Source organism: Syngnathus floridae, chromosome 13 (assembly GCF_059516105.1).
Source record: "Syngnathus floridae isolate MCC-2025c chromosome 13, RoL_Sflo_1.0, whole genome shotgun sequence".
NCBI classification, from domain to species: domain Eukaryota; kingdom Metazoa; phylum Chordata; class Actinopteri; order Syngnathiformes; family Syngnathidae; genus Syngnathus; species Syngnathus floridae.
The window spans coordinates 7,695,456-7,716,426 of record NC_142425.1 but is presented as its reverse complement, the minus strand read 5'-3'; the positions used below and the strand labels follow the sequence as shown (position 1 = coordinate 7,716,426).

The window sequence follows — 20,971 nt, the reverse complement described above, 5'->3', positions numbered from 1 at the left end:
AAGAAGTAAATACATACATTTATGTTGTGGTAGACCTCAGTACAAGGACTCTCACCATGAAGGCCTACAGTTAAAGCGGGGGTGATATGTTTGTCTTTGTGATGTCCTGCTTTTTGTTGATTTGATGAATTGTCACTAGCCATAGTTGTTGGCAGACAACCTCACTTCTGTCACAATGTAATGATATTTCATGGTGGTTTTGTATATGGGGGCAGGCAACAAATTCTCCTTTTTCAGTGTTCAATGTAGTTTATATACATTTCTTATTTTTTTTTTTTAATATGAAGCCAGATCAACATGGATATTTCCTGAGTAATAATAATAATAAAACAGTTTTTACAATTTACATTTAATTTCCTGGAAATGCAAAAGGCACCAATTTGATGGATTGTGCCGTTTGCAACATTTTCTCTTGGATAAAATGTTTTTTTGGAACGTTATGTTCGACCGGTTTCCGCGATAGATAAAAACAATTAAAATGTCTACAACTATCATTTATTGGTTTTTTTTTGCAGTGGTACAAATCTTGTCAATCTGTAGTCCTAAAAGGTTGAATAATTTAAAAGAACATGGTCTTATGTCATCTTCAAACTTTCATCATGCCATTGAAAGTCTAGCATGGGATCGATGGCCTAGCCCTAAAAATAAATGAGGCTGCACTGTCCTTTGTGCAAGCTTAAACAAAGCACTTTAATTGCCTTGTCATGCATCCAAGGTTGACTCCCTGTGCATTTTGGCTTGCCTGCTGCTCCAACCAGTCAGATATCATTCCTACATCAGGCACGGTGAGCTAAGTGCCCCCTGGCTAAACGGCACATCTTGCTTTTGAAGACTCCCAAGGAGATCAGTTTTTTTTTTTTTGGTACATCCAAAATGAAAACACTTCCTGGATCTATTCTGGGGGGGAAAAAGTGAGATAGATCCAATTTACTCATGTCTGCGGAAGGGTGTGGCCCACTATGAGGGGTTGGAAAACTGTATTTAAAGAGTAAAATCTTGAAACTGAGCACGTGTGAACGGTTCTTTGACATTTAAGCTTAAACTGGCTTAAATGATTTCCTTGTGACCTCCCTGACTCCTTACCGGTTCTTCCTGAAGTGAGGTGCCTCAGGTCTTTTTTGCACCTCATAGCTGAAGAAAAAAAAAACTTGCATCAAATTAAAAGCATCTAGTAAGTACACAGAGCAAGTTTTTTTTTTTTCTTTTCAAAGTGCATTTACATAATTTCTGGATGGCGTGAAAGACAAGGACAGGAAAGGGGGGGGTGCACCTCCAGTGGGTGTGTCATCTGTCGTGTCTCAACATGGCATGCTCGAGTTGATAGACAGCTGCACTCGCACCTGAGCTGCCAAGGTGAGACACACGAGTGAAAAGCACTCACCGCCGACCGTCTGTCTGTCCACCGACTTCTTCTCGGTCATCAGGTGAGTGTCGGAGAGCCCTCGATAGAGTTAGATGATTTGACATTCTAACCTTTGCGTATTTGTTTTGTGTCCACAGGTAGTTTTCACAGCTGTTCTGTTGCCCGCACCGCTAGAAACTTTGCCTGGGAATTTGTCGCCTGTAACATTTCAGTCATTGTTTCTGGTCGTGTGTGCAACGTGCATCCAAGCCTGCAGGAAAAAGTGGATTTTTAGTTGTTTGTAAACAAACAGAAGCTTTCAGGTCGGGATGCAATGATTGCCAAGTACATCTGAATGGACTACTCTTGACCAAATATTTTCCCTGTTTGAAAATCTAAGCTAGCGCTTCAGTGGTGACATACATAAGGGCACAGTGGGTATGGTTGTGGTGTTGCCACATGCAAACTGCTCGTGAGTATGTGTGGTATGTTGGTGAACCAGCTCAACTTAATGATGATGATGATGGGTGTAACCTTTTCCCTTTACAGAGGCCTGATTTTGTGACAATGTCGTTAATTAAAGAGCAGACTTAAGAGTTTGGGATTTTTTATTGTTAGTTTGTAATTTACTTTGTTTTTAGAATGGGTTTGTTGTTGTTCATTTATCTGAAAATGATCCATTTTAATTTAGTTTTTTTAAAAAAAAGGTAAAGTTTTAATATCAGTTTGAGCTTTTCCCAAACGACTGCTAACTTTTCTATTCAGTCGAACAGTAATAGGCAAATAATTACATTTAAAATACTCCCAGGAAGCTCATGTAGGAAGTTGAGCAACACTAAAATATAGGGCAGTTTCGCTATTTTTAGTTTAATAGATGTTAAATGTAGTATTTATTTTGTTCGTCTTCCTTGTCAATAAGAAGCTTGGATATAACTCCATTAATAATATAAAATTTGCAAAAGTTGGCATTGTAATATTGCATGTTTTGTTTTTAACATTTGTGAAGCAGGCCTTCACTGATCTTATGATTGTACTGGCGTACCTAACATGATGTGCATGCAAGATGTTTATATTAACAAGATATTACAGCAAACTCACACTACATTACGGAGTTTAAAGTGATCTTTAATGTGTTTTAGGATACAAGCAAGTTGAAATTTAGAATTACTTGAGGTATACTGGAGATGAAGCGTAATTAACACCCAGGAGAACGCCTATTAAGTTTAATAGAGTATCGGATATTGTCACTTCGGTATTTCTTGTTTCCACAAAGTTGAGAACGTCTTTGCCTTGTGTTAAGGTTTATAATTAGCGTAATCAGAGTTTTACATTCATATTAGCAGATTCATAGCAGATTTTGGTTAGATGAAACAATGAGTTGGTTGAATATTGCGTGCATTAAATATAGTTACAATGTTTGATTCTTTTGTTTGTGTTAGTTTTATGGTAAACTTCCCTACAAGGCTCTCATTTCCAGATAGCAAGAGTGACAAAAGGTCAAGGAAATCGGTTAAGTGTTTTAATCATGTTAATGCATTTAATGGATAGTAGTTTTTTCTTTTAATTAGCCTGTAGAGGTCTGGAACATATACCCATAATCAATCCATTTTTATTCTGGAAATTGATTGCATTCAGGACTATTGCTCTGGTGCCGAAATAAATGTTTGAGACATGAATGATAAATAAAAATTGAGGAAATTTTAAACTTTAAATACAAAGTATTTTCCGGTATTATGTGAATCTTTCTCTGTTTCACTTTTGGAACTGAGCTACAGCTATGAGCTTTACTACCATGTTCTAATCCGTTGTGATGCACCCGCAGCCCAAACTCAGAAACCATGATCACTTTTACAGCATAATTGCGGTTTGTATTTGCGTATGCACACACCTGAAGGTCTGCATGTATTTAAAAACAGGTTTTTCCCACCAACTGGTTTCACGTCCATTTCGTGTTGACTAGGAGAGGGGCAGACAGACACGCTGGAGACACATGAAACAATATAAAGGACACAGAATTTGTCTCAAAATGCAAATGTGTCAATATTTTCGGTTTTATTTGCCATTCAGATTTCCTTAGATCCTAAGGAGAGGTTAGAATGAAACATTAACATCTGTTTTAGGTGTCATACTTGAAGTTAAGTGAAGGGCTAAAACAACTCGTCACTGACTCCGAAAGTTGCTTTATTACAATTTGAGATGAAATAAGTAAAATAAATCATTTCATTGTAACGTAAATTAAAAATAATAATAATAAAAAAAACATTTACAGCATGTTCCAGCACATGTTGATTTAAGAGATTGCATATAAGCTATTAAAAACGAAATAACACAAAAAAAAAGCAGAAAATAACCTGCTCAATATTGGACACGAGTCGAATATACAACACGCCAAGCAACACCAGTACGTACACATCCTGAGCAGTTTTCTGTAAGTTCAGAGATCAACAAACCAACGTACTCAACCAGCCCACAAGGTGGTGCTCTCACCAACCACTAGATTTTGGAGGCCCACTTACAAGTGCTTGGAAAATGACAAATATGGCACATAACCCATTCTGAGAATAGCAACTACGCACATTACAAATGCACACCACCGATTCACACATGACAAAATTGATGATACAAGAGGGAGTGTGGTATCTTTCTCCCCCAAAAAAGAAATTAGGTTACTGCACGCTCTACTTATTCAATATGAAAAGATCAGAACATGGACCAGCAAAAAACAAGGAAGAATGTCCCTTTGACAATGGATATGTGTTTTTGTTTGGATGAATTTCCCTTGTTCCAAGTGTGCTTCCAACCAAATAAACAGAGGAAAGACCTGTAGATGACCTTAAAGGCCTCCCTTTTTAAACCGGATATAAATAGGAGATGAAAAATTATGTTTTTGTTCCCATTCTTGGCCAATTTGGTAGTAACATGGAAAAAAAATATTGACACACTAATCACACATTCAGTCTTACTGGTGTTTCTTTTACGCCCAAAATTATGATTAGGCAGGTTCAGCGTTTAGTTGGGTGATTCTTATTAAAGGCCATTTCATATTGCCATCAGAGTGCCATGATAGACTTACAAAACCAAACGTGATGCAAAAATCAAATGAAAATGATGAAAATTATAAATAGGATTGTTATAGTTGTTTCATAAAAAATTGCGTGCTACGTAACGGTTTGATCAAGTTTTCGACCCTTACAGCGGGCCTAATGGACGGCCATCAGTTCCCCACCCATTTATTTAACGTGGCACTTGAAAGACATGTAGTGCTTTAAATCGTTCATTAAGCTTGCAAGAAGGAACATTGAGTCATTCTGAATATTATCCGGTGGCTATGAGTGTAAGGTCGATTAGGGGAGGAGGAGAGGGGGGGGGGGGGGGAATTGTAAGTGCCAAATTGCCAATGACATCCTATACAGTCAGCACCTCTGCAGTGCGGCAACTTTAAGGTTGGTGGATGAGTGAAAGGACAACTACCAGCATCTTGATTATTGAAAAAATAAATGAAAAAGGCTCTTTTGCGTTTTTGTTGCACGACATGCCGATGACAGCTTTTAAGGTGGAGGAAGTAGCTGCCAAATGTTGAGGCCACATCGGACTGAGCAGGCACGTCCCGTTTATAAACAAAATACGATGTCAAGGAAAGCAAGCTGACGAGTAACGCGGGTCAGAGGCTTGGAGCCCTTGTGATGGATGACAGGTTGCCGTTAACGCAGCCTCTGTATTGACCGCAAGGTATTTTGGGAGTGATACATGAGGTGAGGCTGCTTGAGAATTTAAATTTACAAACGCCGTAAAATAAAAAATAAATATAAAAAAAAAAAAAAAAAGAGGAGGGTTTGAAAAGAGTGAGATTCCAGCACTTTTTCTTCTCGGTGGGATGGCAGGGATGCTCGCCAATTAAAAAAAAAAATCCATTGCCAACTCATTAGATTGTCCCAAGGCTTTTGGTCTGCAGAGTGTGAATGGTTGAAGACAAAAGGATAAATAGAGGAGGAGACAAAGACAGAGGAGGACTGACGGCCTGTCTGGAGCCTGAGTCACCGCTTGTAATAGGCACCTGTAAAAGTAGACGACATCCATCAGAAGACGCACATAACTGGCGTTGAAGTTGTTCCAGAAATCATTTTTCTTTTATTACAACTGGCATCATTTCTCCCGACTGCTTTTCTTGCTCGTAATGTGTGCCAGTCAAGAGCGGTTTGATTAAAGTGAGAAGAGCGATACCTGGAAGCTCACACAATTCCATCGCAACATTTTCAAACTATGTTTTACTGGAATATTTTTTGGACACAGTGCATGTATTTTTTTATTTTAAAAACCATCCGGTGGTGAAATGCTCGATTTCCGCTGCCCTTAATTTGATTGTTTCACATTTATGGCCTCTAAGTGTTTTTCATAGGACTTTGTTATTGAGCTGGCAAAGGTTAGTGATAGACTGACTCATTCCGTCTTGGGGTCACGTCGAGGCCATATGAACGTAATTGCCATAAATTGAAGACCTTCTGTATATAACATAAAAAAACTGCAAAGGAAAAAAACTTTGCTGAAGGCTTCTTAAGGCAGTCCATGCATTGCACTTGAATATATTGAAACTTGGGGGGGGGGGACAACAATTTCCTCCTCTTGGGTCATTATCACACTCCACCACATTTATGCAGTTAAAATTTCTCATTGAGCTCATGCCTCGTAAGATGTCTAGGTTTGATGAAATTTAGTATTATGCTGCATTTTGTGTGTTAAGTGAAGGCAACAAAGGACCTTTGTACGCCGCTTCGGGTCTGGTGGGCGCCCGTTGGGGAGCAGCATGGTCACCGTATCCGTAACCCGGGTTTGCGTTCTCATACTCGTGGGTGCGAGGATGAGGTGGCCTGTGGTAGTAACATTGACAGCCAATAATATTACAAATCACACAAACATTTCAAATGACATTTTGTCTTCTTGGCTGGGTGAAGAAGTGCTTCGTTACCTGGAAGGCTTGTGGTGGTTCCTTTGCCTCTGGTGCTCATGATGCTCATCTCGGGTTCGAGGTCGCACAACATCCTCGGAATTTGACTGGAAACCAAATACAGTCAATGGCCATTTAGTAGGTACGCCTACAGGATCTAATGAGATTCAATACCGCAAGCTCGCAAACCTAATTCAACAGACAAGTATTAGCTTCGCTTGCAACGTACCCTGTAGTCTCCTTCTGCTCGCCTCCGGTCCACCGCCATCTTCTCCATTGCCAAGCGCTCCTTCTCCCTTTCTCGTTCCTTCTCCTCCCGGTCCTTCTCCCGCTCTCGATGTTTTCTGTACTCCCTCTTCTCTTGTTCCATTAGCAGCCGGGCAATCTCCTGCCACAGTTAAAACAGTGATGTTTTCTTTTACAGGGAAAAATACTATCAGCCCGTTTGTTGAGAAGAAATAAATCCATTTTCAACACTCTTGAAATGGGGGAGATGTGATTCATCATTTTATAATGGAACGTTTGCTGAACAATATTGCAGGCCATGAAAAGAAAAATATTGACCCCGGCACACCTCATCTTGTGCAACTTGGGCTGCACGCACATGGCTCTTGCTTGCCTGAAACAGATAAAAACATTTTCTATCATTAGATAAACATATATGGACGTATACAGCCATACGCTATATTTCTATAATTACTACCCAACAGATCACAATGTGTGTTTTTTTTTTTTCTTTTCAAGTATTCAAAACGGGACAAATATCTGGGTGAAAAATCTTGCCTGAACACAGGGGGTTAAGTGCTACCTCTGCAAACTGGGAGACAAAAACAACGTAGATAAATATTACACATAGTAAAATGTGTCAAATACTGAATCATTGGCTGATGATGTCGTTGTTTATCACGAACGTCTCGAGTCCGCACAGGAGACAGTTTTAGGATCCCTCCGCATTGCCTGGCAGTTTAATGGGAATGAAGCCTTCTCCACTGTAATGGTGTTGTGTACATGTACAGCTTGCGAGTGATGCTTGATTTATACATAAACTGATCTCCTGCAACATTATGACAAGATAGTGATCTTGCAGATATAGTCCAGTACGCAAAGTACACTCCCAAATACAAAGGGTTCCAATCATGTTGTGGCTGCTCTGTGTTGTATTTATTCACACATTCACCTTGACTTCTTCCTCCTGCATTCTTCTGGCCACTTCCAAGTCCTTGAGTTCCTGCTCACGCAGATCCAGCTTGGTCAGGTCCCTGGTGGCCTCGCCGACTCCGTACTCCCCTTCTACAAATGCTCCACTCCCTTTGAGCACAATTCGACCTGTGTAAGTGAACATAAATGGTTATTAAAAACAGCACAGTACTAGCTTGATCTAAATATAAATTATCTGATCATTTGAGTTACTAGAGAGGTGGAAAATGTCAATAACTGATTGTTAAACCAAAGACGATCACTTTGATGAAAACAAAAAAGATTGATTGCAGACTATGCAGCTATAAAAGTACCTTTAAGGGCAGCTTCAGTGTGTGCTCATACTCAGCATTTTATTTTTGTGATGACACAGAATAGGCAATTTGCCGTGCAGCCCTGAGGTTCTTTTAGCAAATCACAGTCTTGCACTTCCCCTAGAAAATTTTGGCTATATTATTTCCTCCACAAACCTAGATTCACCCACCTAATTTTCAGCAATGTTAAAATGATCACAATAAAAGGGAGATGACACCACAGCACAAAAGAAGCACATACAATCACTCCAAGCCATCAAATCACAAAAATCAAATCGATGACCTTGGTTTGATCAGCCCTCCACCTGCGATTGCCAAAGCAACAAACAGCGAACAGCACACCAAAGCGAATTTCCAGAGAACCTTGACGGGGGGCTCAGGGTTGTACCTGTCTCGCCGCTGGAGGGCGTACGCTTGCCGGAAGGTTCCCACAACTCCCTGTTGTCACCTCTCCCTTTGTTGTTCCTGTGCTCTTCAAACACATCGTCGGGGCCCGATTGAACCCGCTGGCGGCCCCTGGCCCTCCTCATCCCCTCTGCGTCATCCTCATTTTCCTCCCGGGATACTCTGTCCCCCCTCAGCTCAATGAAATCATCGTCAAGCGCCCTTTCCCTGCTCCTGGCCCTTGCTCGCTGTCCGTCCTTGCCTTTGTGCGTCTGCTTGTCTCTCACTTCAGGCCTGTCCTGATCGTGTCCTCGATCTCTGGAGCGCTCCCCGTCTCTTCCGCCTTTTGTTGTTCTCATTTCCTGCTCCCTGTCTGACCTTTGGTGTTTTCTCAAATAATGCTCCTGCTCTACATCTCTGTCATGTCTCGTGTCCCTCTCTCTGTCCCAGCCCTTGGGACTCAGTGGAGGATGAGCCGGCCTCTCCTTTCTTCTCATCGCTCGATCAGGGTCCTCTCCCATTATGTCACGTGCTCTCCTAGATTCTACAGGTTCATAATCAGGGTACCTGTCCCTACTCTTGCCTTTGGGGGACAACAGGTGGTCTGAATACGGATCTGCATGTCTTCCCCGACCGTCCTCTGCTACCGGGACATGCTCGGGGTACCTAGAACGGCTGGGCGGATCCTGTTTCGGGTGCCTGCTCCTTTGTGGCTCTACCGAATTATAATCTGGCGAATGATCACGTTGGGATGTCACTGGAGAATGCACATCATAAGGGCCTGGGGAGCCAGATGTGTGACGTGTAGGCTTGTCCAGGTCAAGAGGCTGTCTCACAACTGAGCGGGAGAAGATGAGGGAATTTTGGAAGAAGACAGTAAAAAAATAAAAAAAATAATGATGTTTCATGGCAGCATGGAAATGCGACAAGTCACAGAAATAAAATATGAATTTTTGTTAGTAAAGTAATGGCCGCACCTGCCAAGGCAGAAACAGGTGTAAACAACATGGTGGTGGTTAGTAATCTCAACTAAAGAGGCGATGAAGGCAGTGAAAATGTGCACCCCACCCCCAAAAAATAAACAGAATAAAAAGCTCACAAAAACCACATCATCACAAGAATGAATGGCTTAAAAAGGAGGCCAATTCAACTGAGGACTGACATGATGCTAGAACGACAAGCAATTGCAGTACCTTCCACTTTTAAGATATTACAAATATCATTTCATCCTTGACAATCTCTGTAACATGAATTTCAACCAGGTCCTGGTAAATCCACTTTTTGGTCCATTAAGTATTCTATTTACCGTATACTACCACCGTTGGTGGGAAATAGATGTCCGTCATTATGTCAGCATCACTGGTGTTGACCATAGTAGTGCATCATATTACAAATCACAGACAGTAATATTCTAATATGACTAATAACTTTCAAATGACTAAGTAGGCAGTAATAATGTACTTTAAAATATAAAGTAATACATATTGGAGGTGCTCAATAATGGTGATGTGAGGGACAACAGAATTTAAAAAAAAAAAAAAGTAGAAGGCAAGAAGCACCTTGAAGCCGCAAAGCCCACAACTCTCAGAACCTCTTTTTTGTTAGGTTGAGGAACAGGACATTGCTGACTATGAACAAAAATAATTCTGCTGATAAAAAGTGCCTGAGTGTGAGCCAAAAAGGTCAAAGCGTTCACTTCCCTCCCACCCCTCCCCCGTTATTAGGCACTCACTATTCTTCCCACTCCATTGACTGACTTCAGAGACTGTCTCACCACATGCTGGGTTGTTGTGTACAACACTAATCTCCTGGATTAGGATAAAAATAAGCACTTGTTTCCTTGGATACACTTCTGTTTCCTAGCATTACAGTGTCATCCATAGAATTGTCCAATGTGTTACTAAACACATTCCAGACTACAGTGTGCCTGCAGGGGAGTTTTAGCACAAGCAACATGCATGCTACTTTTACTTTTACTGTTTCTATGGGAAATGTTCCCATTCTCAAAAGGTTTGTAACTTGATTCCACTATTTGGCAACATCAAAGTTTCACATTCTAAAAAGGGAAACTTCTAAGTCATCGAATTTGCTTCATGCCAATGCTTGTTTCAAAATTATGTAATTCACATATCTGCCGCGCAAGTGGGTTGCTGCAATTTTAATTCTCAACTTTCTTTTTCATGTTTCTCTAAATAACACGTGTTAACTGACAGTCCAGACTAATACTTGGAATATACAAAGCAGCTGTATTCTCCTCACCTCCTGGATCCTCATAGTATTCTTCATCCTGGTGTTTCTGTCGTCGCCGTTCCTCTTTCATCTCCTTCTCATGGATCTTACGAGCAATAGCCTGCAAACACACACAGGACACAATAAAGTTGCAGAGGGGAACGAATGGTACTCCTTTTATTTATTTTTATAAATCATTGGATCTTAATGTTTAAGGAAGGCACATGTGGCCACCTCTCATTCACTAAATATAAAATCAATATCTCCTTTCATTTTCTTTCATCAAATGTGTCATGTTTTTGTTGGCGTTGTCATTTCATTTTCAAATTTTTGTTCCTTTTTGGCATCATAAATGACATCTGTCAAAATTTTAAAGGCAGCTTAATATGGTGCAAACTTGAGAAGCTTTAAAAGTATGCTATGGGGAATGACTTTTTTTTTTAACAAACAGGTGAGGCATGAAAGTCTAACTTGTGCGTGTGTGTGTGTGTGTGTGTGTGTGTGTGTGTGCGTGTGTGTACGTGCATGCATGCGTGCACCTACTTACCGCATCCTTCTCCTCCTGCTGTCGTCGTTGTTGCTCAGCCTGTCGAACCAGTTGATCCTGAATTTCGTGGGCAATTTCGTTATCTTGGCGCTCTCTGGTGTTTTGTGCGAGTTGGTGTGTGAGCGCAGGGAGGAGAAAGAGAGAGGACAATGTCACCTTGGTAAGTGAAATAAGACAATTGGCCCATGTCCATCTTGCTTCGCAGTACAGTCTCCAGATTGCATACTGCCTGTATGTGTGGTTGGTTTATGTGTTCTGTGAACTTTGTGTTCCAGAGAAGTGCACAACAATCTCCTGTAGGTATACACTGTGTTCCAAACATTCTGCGCTAACGAAAGGGAGGTTCATTTAGGGAGGGTAGGCAGGGAGTTAGTAATTAGTCCAGGAATGCACACCAAATGTTTTGAAAATTCTTATTACGTGTTGGTGAGCGGACGTAAACAAGCCCGTCATGCTGCTCTTCTACTCACAAGGCAAGGACCTGTTTTTCGTGACAGCACTGATCTATGACTCAGTTTGTCCCATTAGAATGCAGAGCGCAGTGTGATTTTTACTCCTTGTAGGTGAGGCAGTGTGAAATGGCAAAAGGCCAAATGTGGTCCCGGGCTGTCCAAGTGACACCAACGCTAGGTGGGGCGCTGCTGCAAAACCTGAGGACAAACCCGCAATTGGTTCTTGCTGAGTCGTGCCACATCACTCACACCCACTTGGTAGTTTTTAATTGAGCCAAAACGTAAACTAACGTGCCATTTATAGCCAGAAAACAAGATGTAAAACTGACTGGCGCAATTAAATATCAATTACATGAAAATTGAAAATGAAATGAAAATCATTTTACCACGATTTGGGAACTCAAGCTTGTGTACCTAACAAATTGCAAGCTACGTATGTAGGCTACCAAAACGTACCACACTGGTAAACGCAGGTGCTGGTTTAAATGTAAACAAGGCTGAGTGTGTCATCGTGTGAGAGACACCCACATGGCAACGTGCTGCTTCTTGATCACGACCTTCGCAATCTCATCCTCCTCCTCCTGCAGCTTCTTGGCCACCTGCAGGTCCTGCTGCACCAGCCGGCTCTTGTGGACGTTGGACGCCAAGTGGCTCTCAACTGCAACACACATGACACATTGCTCTATGCCACTCTGAAAAAGTGGCATCGTCACACAACGAATGGTATGAGACATATTTACTGATCCTCGGCTTGTATTGTTTGGATTGCCTGTTGGGAAGAAGATAAACGGCCAGGAGACGGACACGTCATTCTCTGGTGATAAACTCAAAAGACACTTGAGAAATGAATGCTTGCGGTCCCGGTGCCATTCCAAGGTTAGCGGAATGCACTTTGCGGCCATAACAGAAGATAAATCTTACTGCCTGACGCACTCGTAGCGCTCGGCAAGCGTGGATGGCATCACTCAACTCCTTCACTCAGATCTATTTCACCTGACGATCCATCTTGTAGCCAGCTTCCTTGTGAACAGCCCCAAATTACATCTCGCAATTTACTCGCGCAAGGCTACATAATGCACCTCGGGGGCTGCCGAGGTCAAACAAGCATGATGAGTCACTGCTCCTGAAAATTGAGCAAATGATTATCAGGTATTGATCAAGTTGTTTTTTTTCCCCTTTCCATCTGATCAATTATTCACAGCACATAATGCATGAAATATTTGAAAACGTTGAGTCGAGGAGTCCGTTACTCAAATCTCTGTCACATCTAAGACCTTGAAGAGAGACAGGTGCACATATAGACGCAAACAAAACTGCTGTGTGGCGTATGGCCTTCTGGCTTCTCGCTTTTTACTCGGGCTGTTTTCACACAAGCTTGGTGAGAACGCGATACGATAGTGTGGGTTATTTGGTCAAGGCCGAACCTTATCATCTGAAACAGCAACAGTGTCACATTGACCACAAATGTGAAAGAGTCTTAAAATTGGGAAGTCCCTTCTGCTTAATTTCTTTTCTCAGAATTTAAAGTTGTTCCCAGGTTTGTTAATGTCTGTGTCAAATATGTTTGCTCCGCGCTTCGGTAGATAGATTTTGGGCAAAATTCAGAACTGACATGGAGTGATTGATTAATTGTGATGCATCCCTAACAGGCACTAAATTGATTCAGGCCCAGTAGTTTAAATGTAGGGTGTACTATTTTCATATGGGTAAAAAAATATTGAATTGCACTTCCAGTGACAATAATCAGGAATGAATACAACAAACCCCATAAACCACAGAAAATGCTCCTTTGAGCACTCTTCCCGCAGCAACCAAGGCTTATTGTAGTTTACCCAGTTTGGCTTGACACTATGTCCAAAGAAAAATCTCTATTTGCGCTGTCATACTTTAAATACATCGGTCATCGTTTTGGAAAGAAAACACAAGGATGGCCTAGGATTGTTGCCGGGCGGCTTTTCGAAAATAGTCAAGTGACGTTATGTCTTGTTGGGAAGTGCAGGAAGTGAGTGTTTAAACAGAAGAGGGAGACCAAAGTAGCTTAGCTTCCTGGTTAACAATTTAGAGCCAGAGAATGATTTTTTTGTTGTTGTTCACAGTTGGATGAGCAAACAGGAGAAAGAATGAAAAAAGTTGCTTACTCTCTTGTTCCTGGAGGTTGTAGGCGAGACAGTGGTCTTCCAACACAGCAAAGTCTCTGCACACTGGGAGAAAAAGAACAATGTTAGACAACTATACTCTGTGCGTGTGCGCATGTGTGTGTGTGTTTGTGTACATTCTTTTATAATATCTCTGTATAGTGTCACAAATAAAAGAATAGAACCACTAAATTTCAAACGTATTGGAACAGTCGGAAAATTTGGACAATGTCCCATAAAAACACCTTTGTTGACAACTTTAAGCTCCACAAGTGTTTTGTTTTGCTTCAGGTGACAAAAAGAACAGTAATGCTACACTACTGCTGCATTGGAACTGACCTAAGGTAAATATACTATTTTTTTCCTTACTGCTGAAGACGACGTTTCTTCCAGGCATAAAAAAAAAAAAGAAAAGCTGCCCGGCAGCTAGCTGTCTTTTGGCTTATTTGCATCTCAAATTTTAAAAAGTAACAGTGTGGTTTCCTCTCCGTGGCTTCCCCATTTTACAAGCTTATACTTAGAACAAGTCTGTTGTGCCTAAAAACGGCAGCAGCTCAGTTTTCATTTCAGGCTTGAAATTTTGAGTGTTTTTGCTGGCGGTATTTATTGTGGAAACATCCAGGAGCAGGAGTTCTGCTTTAAAAGAGAGTGTTCTCAAGTTAAGCAGTGTTTTATACCGAAATGCCACCCGTCTGACATCTCTCACAGTCAATATACCAAGAATAAGAATACAACATGCAATGTTCATTGACAGCAACTTAAGTCACCCTAAACTGTTTTTCTTTTTGCATTTTTCAACAATTCATCTTGAACTCTGCTGTTCATTTAGCGATGCTCACCACAAACACAAAACCATATAATACAGATGTCGGCATTCAAGGAGACATGACAATATATAAAACTGCTATGCAATCAGTGCTGCATTTCATAAACTGGTGATGTGGGGAGTGCCTTGGCTCAAAGATACCTTGGCAGCACCATTTTTAGATTCTGCAACCATCTGGTTCCAAAAAAGTGGTACGGCAAAAGCTCAGATTTTTCGTCAACCCTGGAACATCGATTGTACTAAAACACAAAAAGCAACCTGTATTGACACCAAATAAAGGCAACATATGTCACCAACATTTTCATCTCCTGCTTTGTTGGATGCTTGAATGATCAAAGCCCTTAGTGACTCAACGGGCATGGTGGGATTTGATTAACTTGTTCCTACCATATGCTTAATCTTCTTAACCAGGACACCCACAATGCATTTTTGCTGATAAATCTATGTAGACCAGTAGCACACAGTTGAATAGTGCACCTAAAAATAGCATAATTATTGTTGTATTTAATTGGCATTACAAGTCACAAAGTCACAAAAGACAACTGTTGCTTGGTGTGGATGTTATGAAGCGATTTGAACCACATTACGAGTGAACCGGATCCTATCCCCTGCATTTTTTGTCAACGTCCCTCTGCAGACTAAGCCATGCTTGTCTCTGTGACCAGAATAACAAACATCCAAGTGAGCAGCTGCTGCTTGCCACATCCGCAACATCCCAAATTGCCATATAGCTCCCATCTCAACAAGCCACCTCACCTGGGTCAGGTGAGATCAGGACTGGGGCCAGTGCTGTATTCGAATGGCTTTAATTTCAAAATGAAAATCATCCTCTTTATACAAACTTACGACCAACAATCAAACATCAAACATAATCATCATGAATGGATTACTTTGAACCTTGCTGAGTTTAGCACGCGTCTTTTGAAAATCAGTTGAATATTAACAATTGTATGAAACTTGTTAGAAGTGTCGAGCCCCTGATTTTTGTTGGTTATAAGATTGGTGCAATTCCACTAGTTTTAAAAAGTCAAATAATACAGGTCTCATATAAATCATTTTTCAACTTGAAGACACAATACTCCTTCCCACAGTTCAAGCATTTTCACCCATCCCAAACTTCCTACGTGACAGGTAGCATTCCTTAACGCAGACACGTTAAATGATACAGGACGACTCGACTAAATACTAGTTAGAGCTCAGATTTGAGCTAAAGGTGCTAGCATCTGCTAGCTATTTATGCTAAGCGTAAAAACAACCGCAGTAGAAAACACCTGTGTTTGCTAACTTTTAGCATTAGCATCGTCTGTACTACCTGTGTAAATATGTTTAGACGTGACAAGTGTGTTATGGACGTTACCCTCTTTCACTCCAGGTAGTTTCTCATGGTCGATGCTGACGTTACACTCAGCCATGTTGTCACCAGTAAGGAGCCGATGAGTGTAAATTGCGTTTTTATCAATGTTTCAACCGCCGACCGGCTGATTGATCGCCTTAACTCATAAACCCAATGGACGGTTCAGGTGCTGGACGGTCCCTGATTGGTTTCGGTGGCCACCCTCTCGCTCTCTCACTTTTTTTTTCTCTCTCTCTCTCTTTCTCGATGGTAGCAACCCTGCCGCGGTTAGGGTGTTTGACAAGCATCTCTTTCTTGTCCCACGCCTACCAATTTCAACTGTGCGTTTCCACGATTTCTGGTTTCACATGTCGCAATAAAGTAACAACGTGTCAGGACGTACTAAATCCTCCTTATAAAGGTTAGTCTTTCCATGCACTTATATATACCTGTCTCATAAATTCGTCATTGGTCAAGACGTGATTTCACAACAAAGATTTAAACAGCTGGTTATTATATTATTTTTACTTTGAAGAGCTACGTTTTGACTTCCGTCATAACCCTCCTTATAAATCGTTCTTTTGACTAGGTGCTGTGGCGCTGAACCGTCTGTAGACGCACCACGAATTGAAAGAAAACGCACCTCCCCGCAGCGATCCATATGATCCACATGAATAATAATTTACGGACTGGACTTTGCCCCTAAATTTAGAATATAAACACACATGCACGAGAAGACAGTAGAGAAAAGCTCATATATGCACAACATACGGAATCATTACATACCACACCATGCTGACCACAATGCTAATGGAACGACTCCCTCTAGTGTCGGCCATTACGTTTCTTGAAATGCCCAACAGCCCATCCATCAATCATATTAATAATAACACTATCATTAGGTCCCATTTACAAGACAATCAATAATACAGACAGTGCCAGTTCTTATTCATGCAGTGGTTGGAATTATTTTACGTTGACATGAACAAGTATTTAGGCCAACATGACCTAGGCCATTTTCATTAGTGCTCAATAAACTGATTAAAACCAGAATGATGCCAGCATTGCTGCAGTTTTCTCATAACTGTCCCCCACTTCTATGGCCTACGCTGATGTCTCGTGTACATATTTCACAAATGACTTGTATAAATAGTAATATGTGCAGATTGCTGCGGACACGTTTTGCAAGACAAACTTGGAAGTTGCGAGTTTTGTCCTTGTCGCAGCACCAAGCTGTCCCCCCACTTTCTGAAATATTTCATTTCCTGTTTTTGTCTTTTATCCACACACAGACTATATATTTTTTACCATCCATATATGCATGTATTTGAAGCAGTGCAAGAGAAAAGAAACATGAAGCTGATAAATGTTTTTTAATAAAATATAAAAATAAAATATAATCATGGTTACTCTTAAATGACCTTACTGCTATTATGGACGCTTGCGTGCCATTCCACACCGCCTCTGACTGGCCAATTGCTGTAAGTGCAAAAAAAAAAAAAAAAAAAAGCAGAAAGCCAAGATGATCGCTATAATGACTTGAACTGCAATGAAGGAAAGATATTTGTTCATGAGCATAGATTTTCTTCATACTTTGACCTTTCCATCACTTTTGCAAGAGGTCAATCATAAGTCCAAACTTCCTTCCAAAGCTTTTGTGGCTTCTTTCTCCACTTTGTAAAATTCAATCCGACCCAAAAATTTAATCTGAAGGCTCAGGTATCAAATGCTATTTTTGTTGATAAGTCTGCTTTATTTTAGTTTTAATGTTCAACACTATGCAATCTAATTGTTATAGTTACTTATTAAATGAATGCTTGTTGTCTATTTAAGAAAAGCGTGGAAAAAGAACAGCCTGCAACTGCTTTGGCCTTGAGAATAAATCTTCATTTCTCAATGTCCAAATCTGAGATAAGAACAAAACCCCTGAAAGTGGTTTTAAGACCAACCCCAAAACCACTGTGGATCTCAATGACAACAGTTTAGTCTAATACACTAAAGGACAATACAAACAGCATTTGACTCCATCAATCAATAAATGTGTCAGACCAGCCGCATCCTGAGTTCATCCCAAATGAAAGTTTTTCACAGCACAAACTTTGGTAATTCAATCCCAAAGAGCCAGCTCTGACCTTTAATTTAGCTCAACAGCACTTCACTCTTCATTGCGTCCCAGTGCCACATTCAAATTCAGTAGCAGAAGAACTTAAGTGATGGATTCGCAAAAAAAAAAAAGTGCTTGGACGAGAGATGTAAGACGTCAACAGGGCCTCGATTGAAAGGCACGGAGGAACTTTTATGATAGCCTGGCCAGCCAAATTCATCTGATGCCTGCCAGCTCATTTCCTTAACACCACGCCCGCACGATACCTGCTTTCTGGCAGCGCTTCATTGACGCACAAACTATAGTGATATAGTGAGACGCTGGTTAGTTGGCTCGGCCGCCATGATAAATGCTCCCTCACCTCCGAATGAGTCTCGTAGCCAAGACTGTGGAGCTCATCTTTTGCGATAATGCACTTTGGGAAAGAATCAATTTACTTAGCCCGGCTTCCTTGTACCAACACAATCCTATGAAGCTACTCAAGGAATTAATTAATATAAAAGAAAAAAGACCCGCAAGTGCCAAAAAATGTAATTCAGTTCTCTCATAACCATCAAGCTGATTAATGACTTCCTCTCTAAGCCTGATTTGTTGATGTCACAGTGATATAGAGTTACTGGCCTTGCCTATAACGTCATATTTCCGTCAGCTGCAAAATAGCCCCAGTGAAATGGTCGACTACTGACGACACAAACAGTGACAGGTTATTGATTTAATACGTAAGTGGCTGACTGGCTCCGCCCCCTGGCTCGGAAACGATACATATATCGAAGGGATGGACCCAAGGAAGAGAATCGTCGGCTTGAGGAGTTCACACAGCGAAGCATCTGGGACCATCTATTGAGTGTCATGGATAGGGTTAGAGTTGTCAACTACATCTATGGACTTCTGAGTTTGTTACTCCTGCAGGGTGTGATAGATGTGCAAGGAAGGAACTTATTTAATGCAGGTATGTTCATTGAGTTTCTGATTCAGTGTTTGAAATGCAACGGGTCAGATGATGATTTGGTTTGTTGTCTTCCATGTTTCTTTTTGTCTACAGGTAACCATGTTTTGAATCCAAAAGATGACATAGATATCCAGAGTAAAATTCTATCACTGCTTCTGCACAAAAGTCTAGTTCCTCTTGAAAAGAATGACGCTCCAGGTGAGACATTTGCAAAGGAAAAACATTAAGGAAATTAAACCAATGGGATGTTGAGTTTTTTTTTTCTTGTTGCTAGGGCTTGAATTGGTGGATAAATTGGCTGATTTAGAAGAGGTAAAGATTCAATAACAAATGTGGTCAGTTTGAAAAGTCTTACTGATCTAATACCAGTTTCTTCTTTAAGTTGGAGTCACTGAGGGACGATCTGGAACTGGAGAAGGAAATCGCAGCTAATTTAGTAGACAAACCAATCACAAGGAAGAGGGGTGAACGTAGGTCACCTTTGATATCTCTGAATTCATTTGCATGCATGCTTCGAGATTTAAGTTTAGTCATGTCCCGTTTAAGTTCACAAATTCTCTTTTGTCTGCAGCTTGTTTCTGGAAGTACTGTGTGTGACATGGGACTCCACGGAAATCGGGATCGATGTGAAATCTTGCTGCAACGCCCAGCATAGCCTTAAGAACCCACAACATCACTTATGTGAATACTGTTTATTTCAACATCATGATTAATCAGCGTCCTCAAGAAATCGTTGCTTCGAGGTGCTCCCATCAAGCGACCGCCGGTTTAAGACCAGTTATTTGCCTCCCGCTTTAGTGTGTCTTCATGTTGCTCTCTTGTGGCAAAATGGAGCATAACATTTTTTGTACATTGCCAGAAAGCATTGTAATAGAAATAGATTGTTCCTTTTAAAAAAATAATAAAATGTCAACGTAAAGATGTGTTTTGTATGATTTAAGAGATCTTATGTGACACAGAAAGGACATAATATATTTTAATGAGAATCTTCGGACTTGAACTATGAAAGAGGGTCAAGCTTTTTGGAAACACTGGAGCTGTGTGTTTGAGTAAAAGGGATCCGACATGTAGTGTAGCCTCCACAGTGACAGGTGAATTCATGTGTTTTAGAAGAGCGTGACAGAGCTGAGTCACTGGGCTTTGCCAGAATAATGGGAGAGCCGCTGTGAAAAGACCTCAATCCCACACACCAACGTGAACAGTGGCGGGCTCGGCAAAAGCAGACTGAAAACATAGCTGTCCCCTTAAAATCTGGTAATTTGCTTTTTAAAAAACAGAAATGCCGATAAATAAAAACAATACAGCATAATGTGTTTAGATTTATTTTTAGGACAAGGATCAATTTATTTGGTAACTAAATTTAAAATGAATAACATAATGAATGGCCATAGCTATGTGATTTCTCCTTGCAAAAATGTTAGCAATATACACTACCATTCAAAAGTTTGGGGCCACCCACACAATTTAATGTTTTCCATGAAACTGAACATATTTGCGCAAGGGTTTAAGGATTTTGTAATGATCCATTAGCTTTTTAACATAATTAGCAAGCAACGGACCATGAGAGGTCATGCATTAAAAACCAGATGTTTGCAGCTAGACTCATTATTTATTACATTAACAATGTATAGACTGTATTTCTGATTAGTTTAGTATTATCCTCATTGAAAAAAATAGCAATTTTATTTAAAAAATAAGGACATTTCTAAGTGACCCCAAACTTTTGTAGTGGATTAACTAGTTTGACTAGTAATGGACTATAAAATACGCTGTAAAAAATAAAGCTAGTAATCTTAATTGCGCAGCATTTTATTATGTGGCCATATGAAATACAAAGTAACTAAAAATAACAATGTAATATTTTTCTGTTGTTACCAGGTGACAAAAAACAGCTTTGACATATTTGAGCAGGAGAAAGTTTAGCAACCAACGCCATAAAACATGGGACTCCCCAACGAACTCTTTGGAATCTGGGAGTATCCTCGTGTGTGTGAGAACTGAACACATACCGTGTGTCATTACAGCCTGGTACCAGTTAGGCAGGGAGAGGCCGCAGACACTATTATACAACAGTTAATAACATACCAAAGTTCGTGTAGTAACATTATTGCTTGTAGCAGTAGTCCAGTAGAAAGTACCGTATTGGCCCGAATATGACGTTATTTTTGCATTGAAATAAGACTGAAAAAGTGGGGGTCGTCTTACATTCGGTGTCAA

The 20,971-nt window shown here is 40.6% G+C and overlaps 2 protein-coding genes and 1 long non-coding RNA gene across 5 annotated transcripts; 2 read left to right on the top strand and 1 right to left on the bottom strand.

Annotated features, from left to right (window-relative positions):
* Positions 1–1,207: 1,207 nt before the first annotated feature.
* Positions 1,208–3,602, top strand: LOC148388396 (uncharacterized). The gene is made up of 2 exons (XR_015862143.1): positions 1,208–1,424; positions 1,501–3,602. It is a non-coding gene; the product is annotated as an uncharacterized LOC148388396 (long non-coding RNA).
* On the bottom strand, positions 3,376–16,104 carry ccdc50a (coiled-coil domain containing 50a). 2 transcript variants are annotated; one of them, XM_088394263.1, is made up of 12 exons: positions 15,726–16,104; positions 13,546–13,608; positions 11,936–12,065; positions 10,956–11,049; positions 10,439–10,529; positions 8,184–9,017; positions 7,462–7,610; positions 6,859–6,903; positions 6,514–6,672; positions 6,306–6,391; positions 6,098–6,207; positions 3,376–5,396 (listed from the first exon to the last, which is right to left on the bottom strand). In XM_088394263.1, the coding sequence occupies exons 1-12, from the start codon at positions 15,778–15,780 to the stop codon at positions 5,377–5,379; spliced, it is 1,836 nt and encodes a 611-aa protein (XP_088250389.1). In that variant the 5' UTR covers positions 15,781–16,104; the 3' UTR covers positions 3,376–5,376. The 2 variants fall into 2 exon arrangements, with proteins under 2 accessions (XP_088250389.1, XP_088250390.1); XM_088394264.1 differs by lacking the exon at positions 8,184–9,017 and having other exon boundaries at positions 15,726–16,093.
* A 1,829-nt stretch (positions 16,105–17,933) lies between these two features.
* On the top strand, positions 17,934–19,606 carry uts2d (urotensin 2 domain containing). Of its 2 annotated transcripts, XM_088394266.1 has the most exons (5): positions 17,934–18,754; positions 18,848–18,952; positions 19,029–19,066; positions 19,137–19,224; positions 19,326–19,606. In XM_088394266.1, the coding sequence occupies exons 1-5, from the start codon at positions 18,655–18,657 to the stop codon at positions 19,349–19,351; spliced, it is 357 nt and encodes a 118-aa protein (XP_088250392.1). In that variant the 5' UTR covers positions 17,934–18,654; the 3' UTR covers positions 19,352–19,606. The 2 variants fall into 2 exon arrangements, with proteins under 2 accessions (XP_088250392.1, XP_088250391.1); XM_088394265.1 differs by having other exon boundaries at positions 17,934–18,952.
* The last annotated feature ends 1,365 nt before the right edge of the window (positions 19,607–20,971 follow it).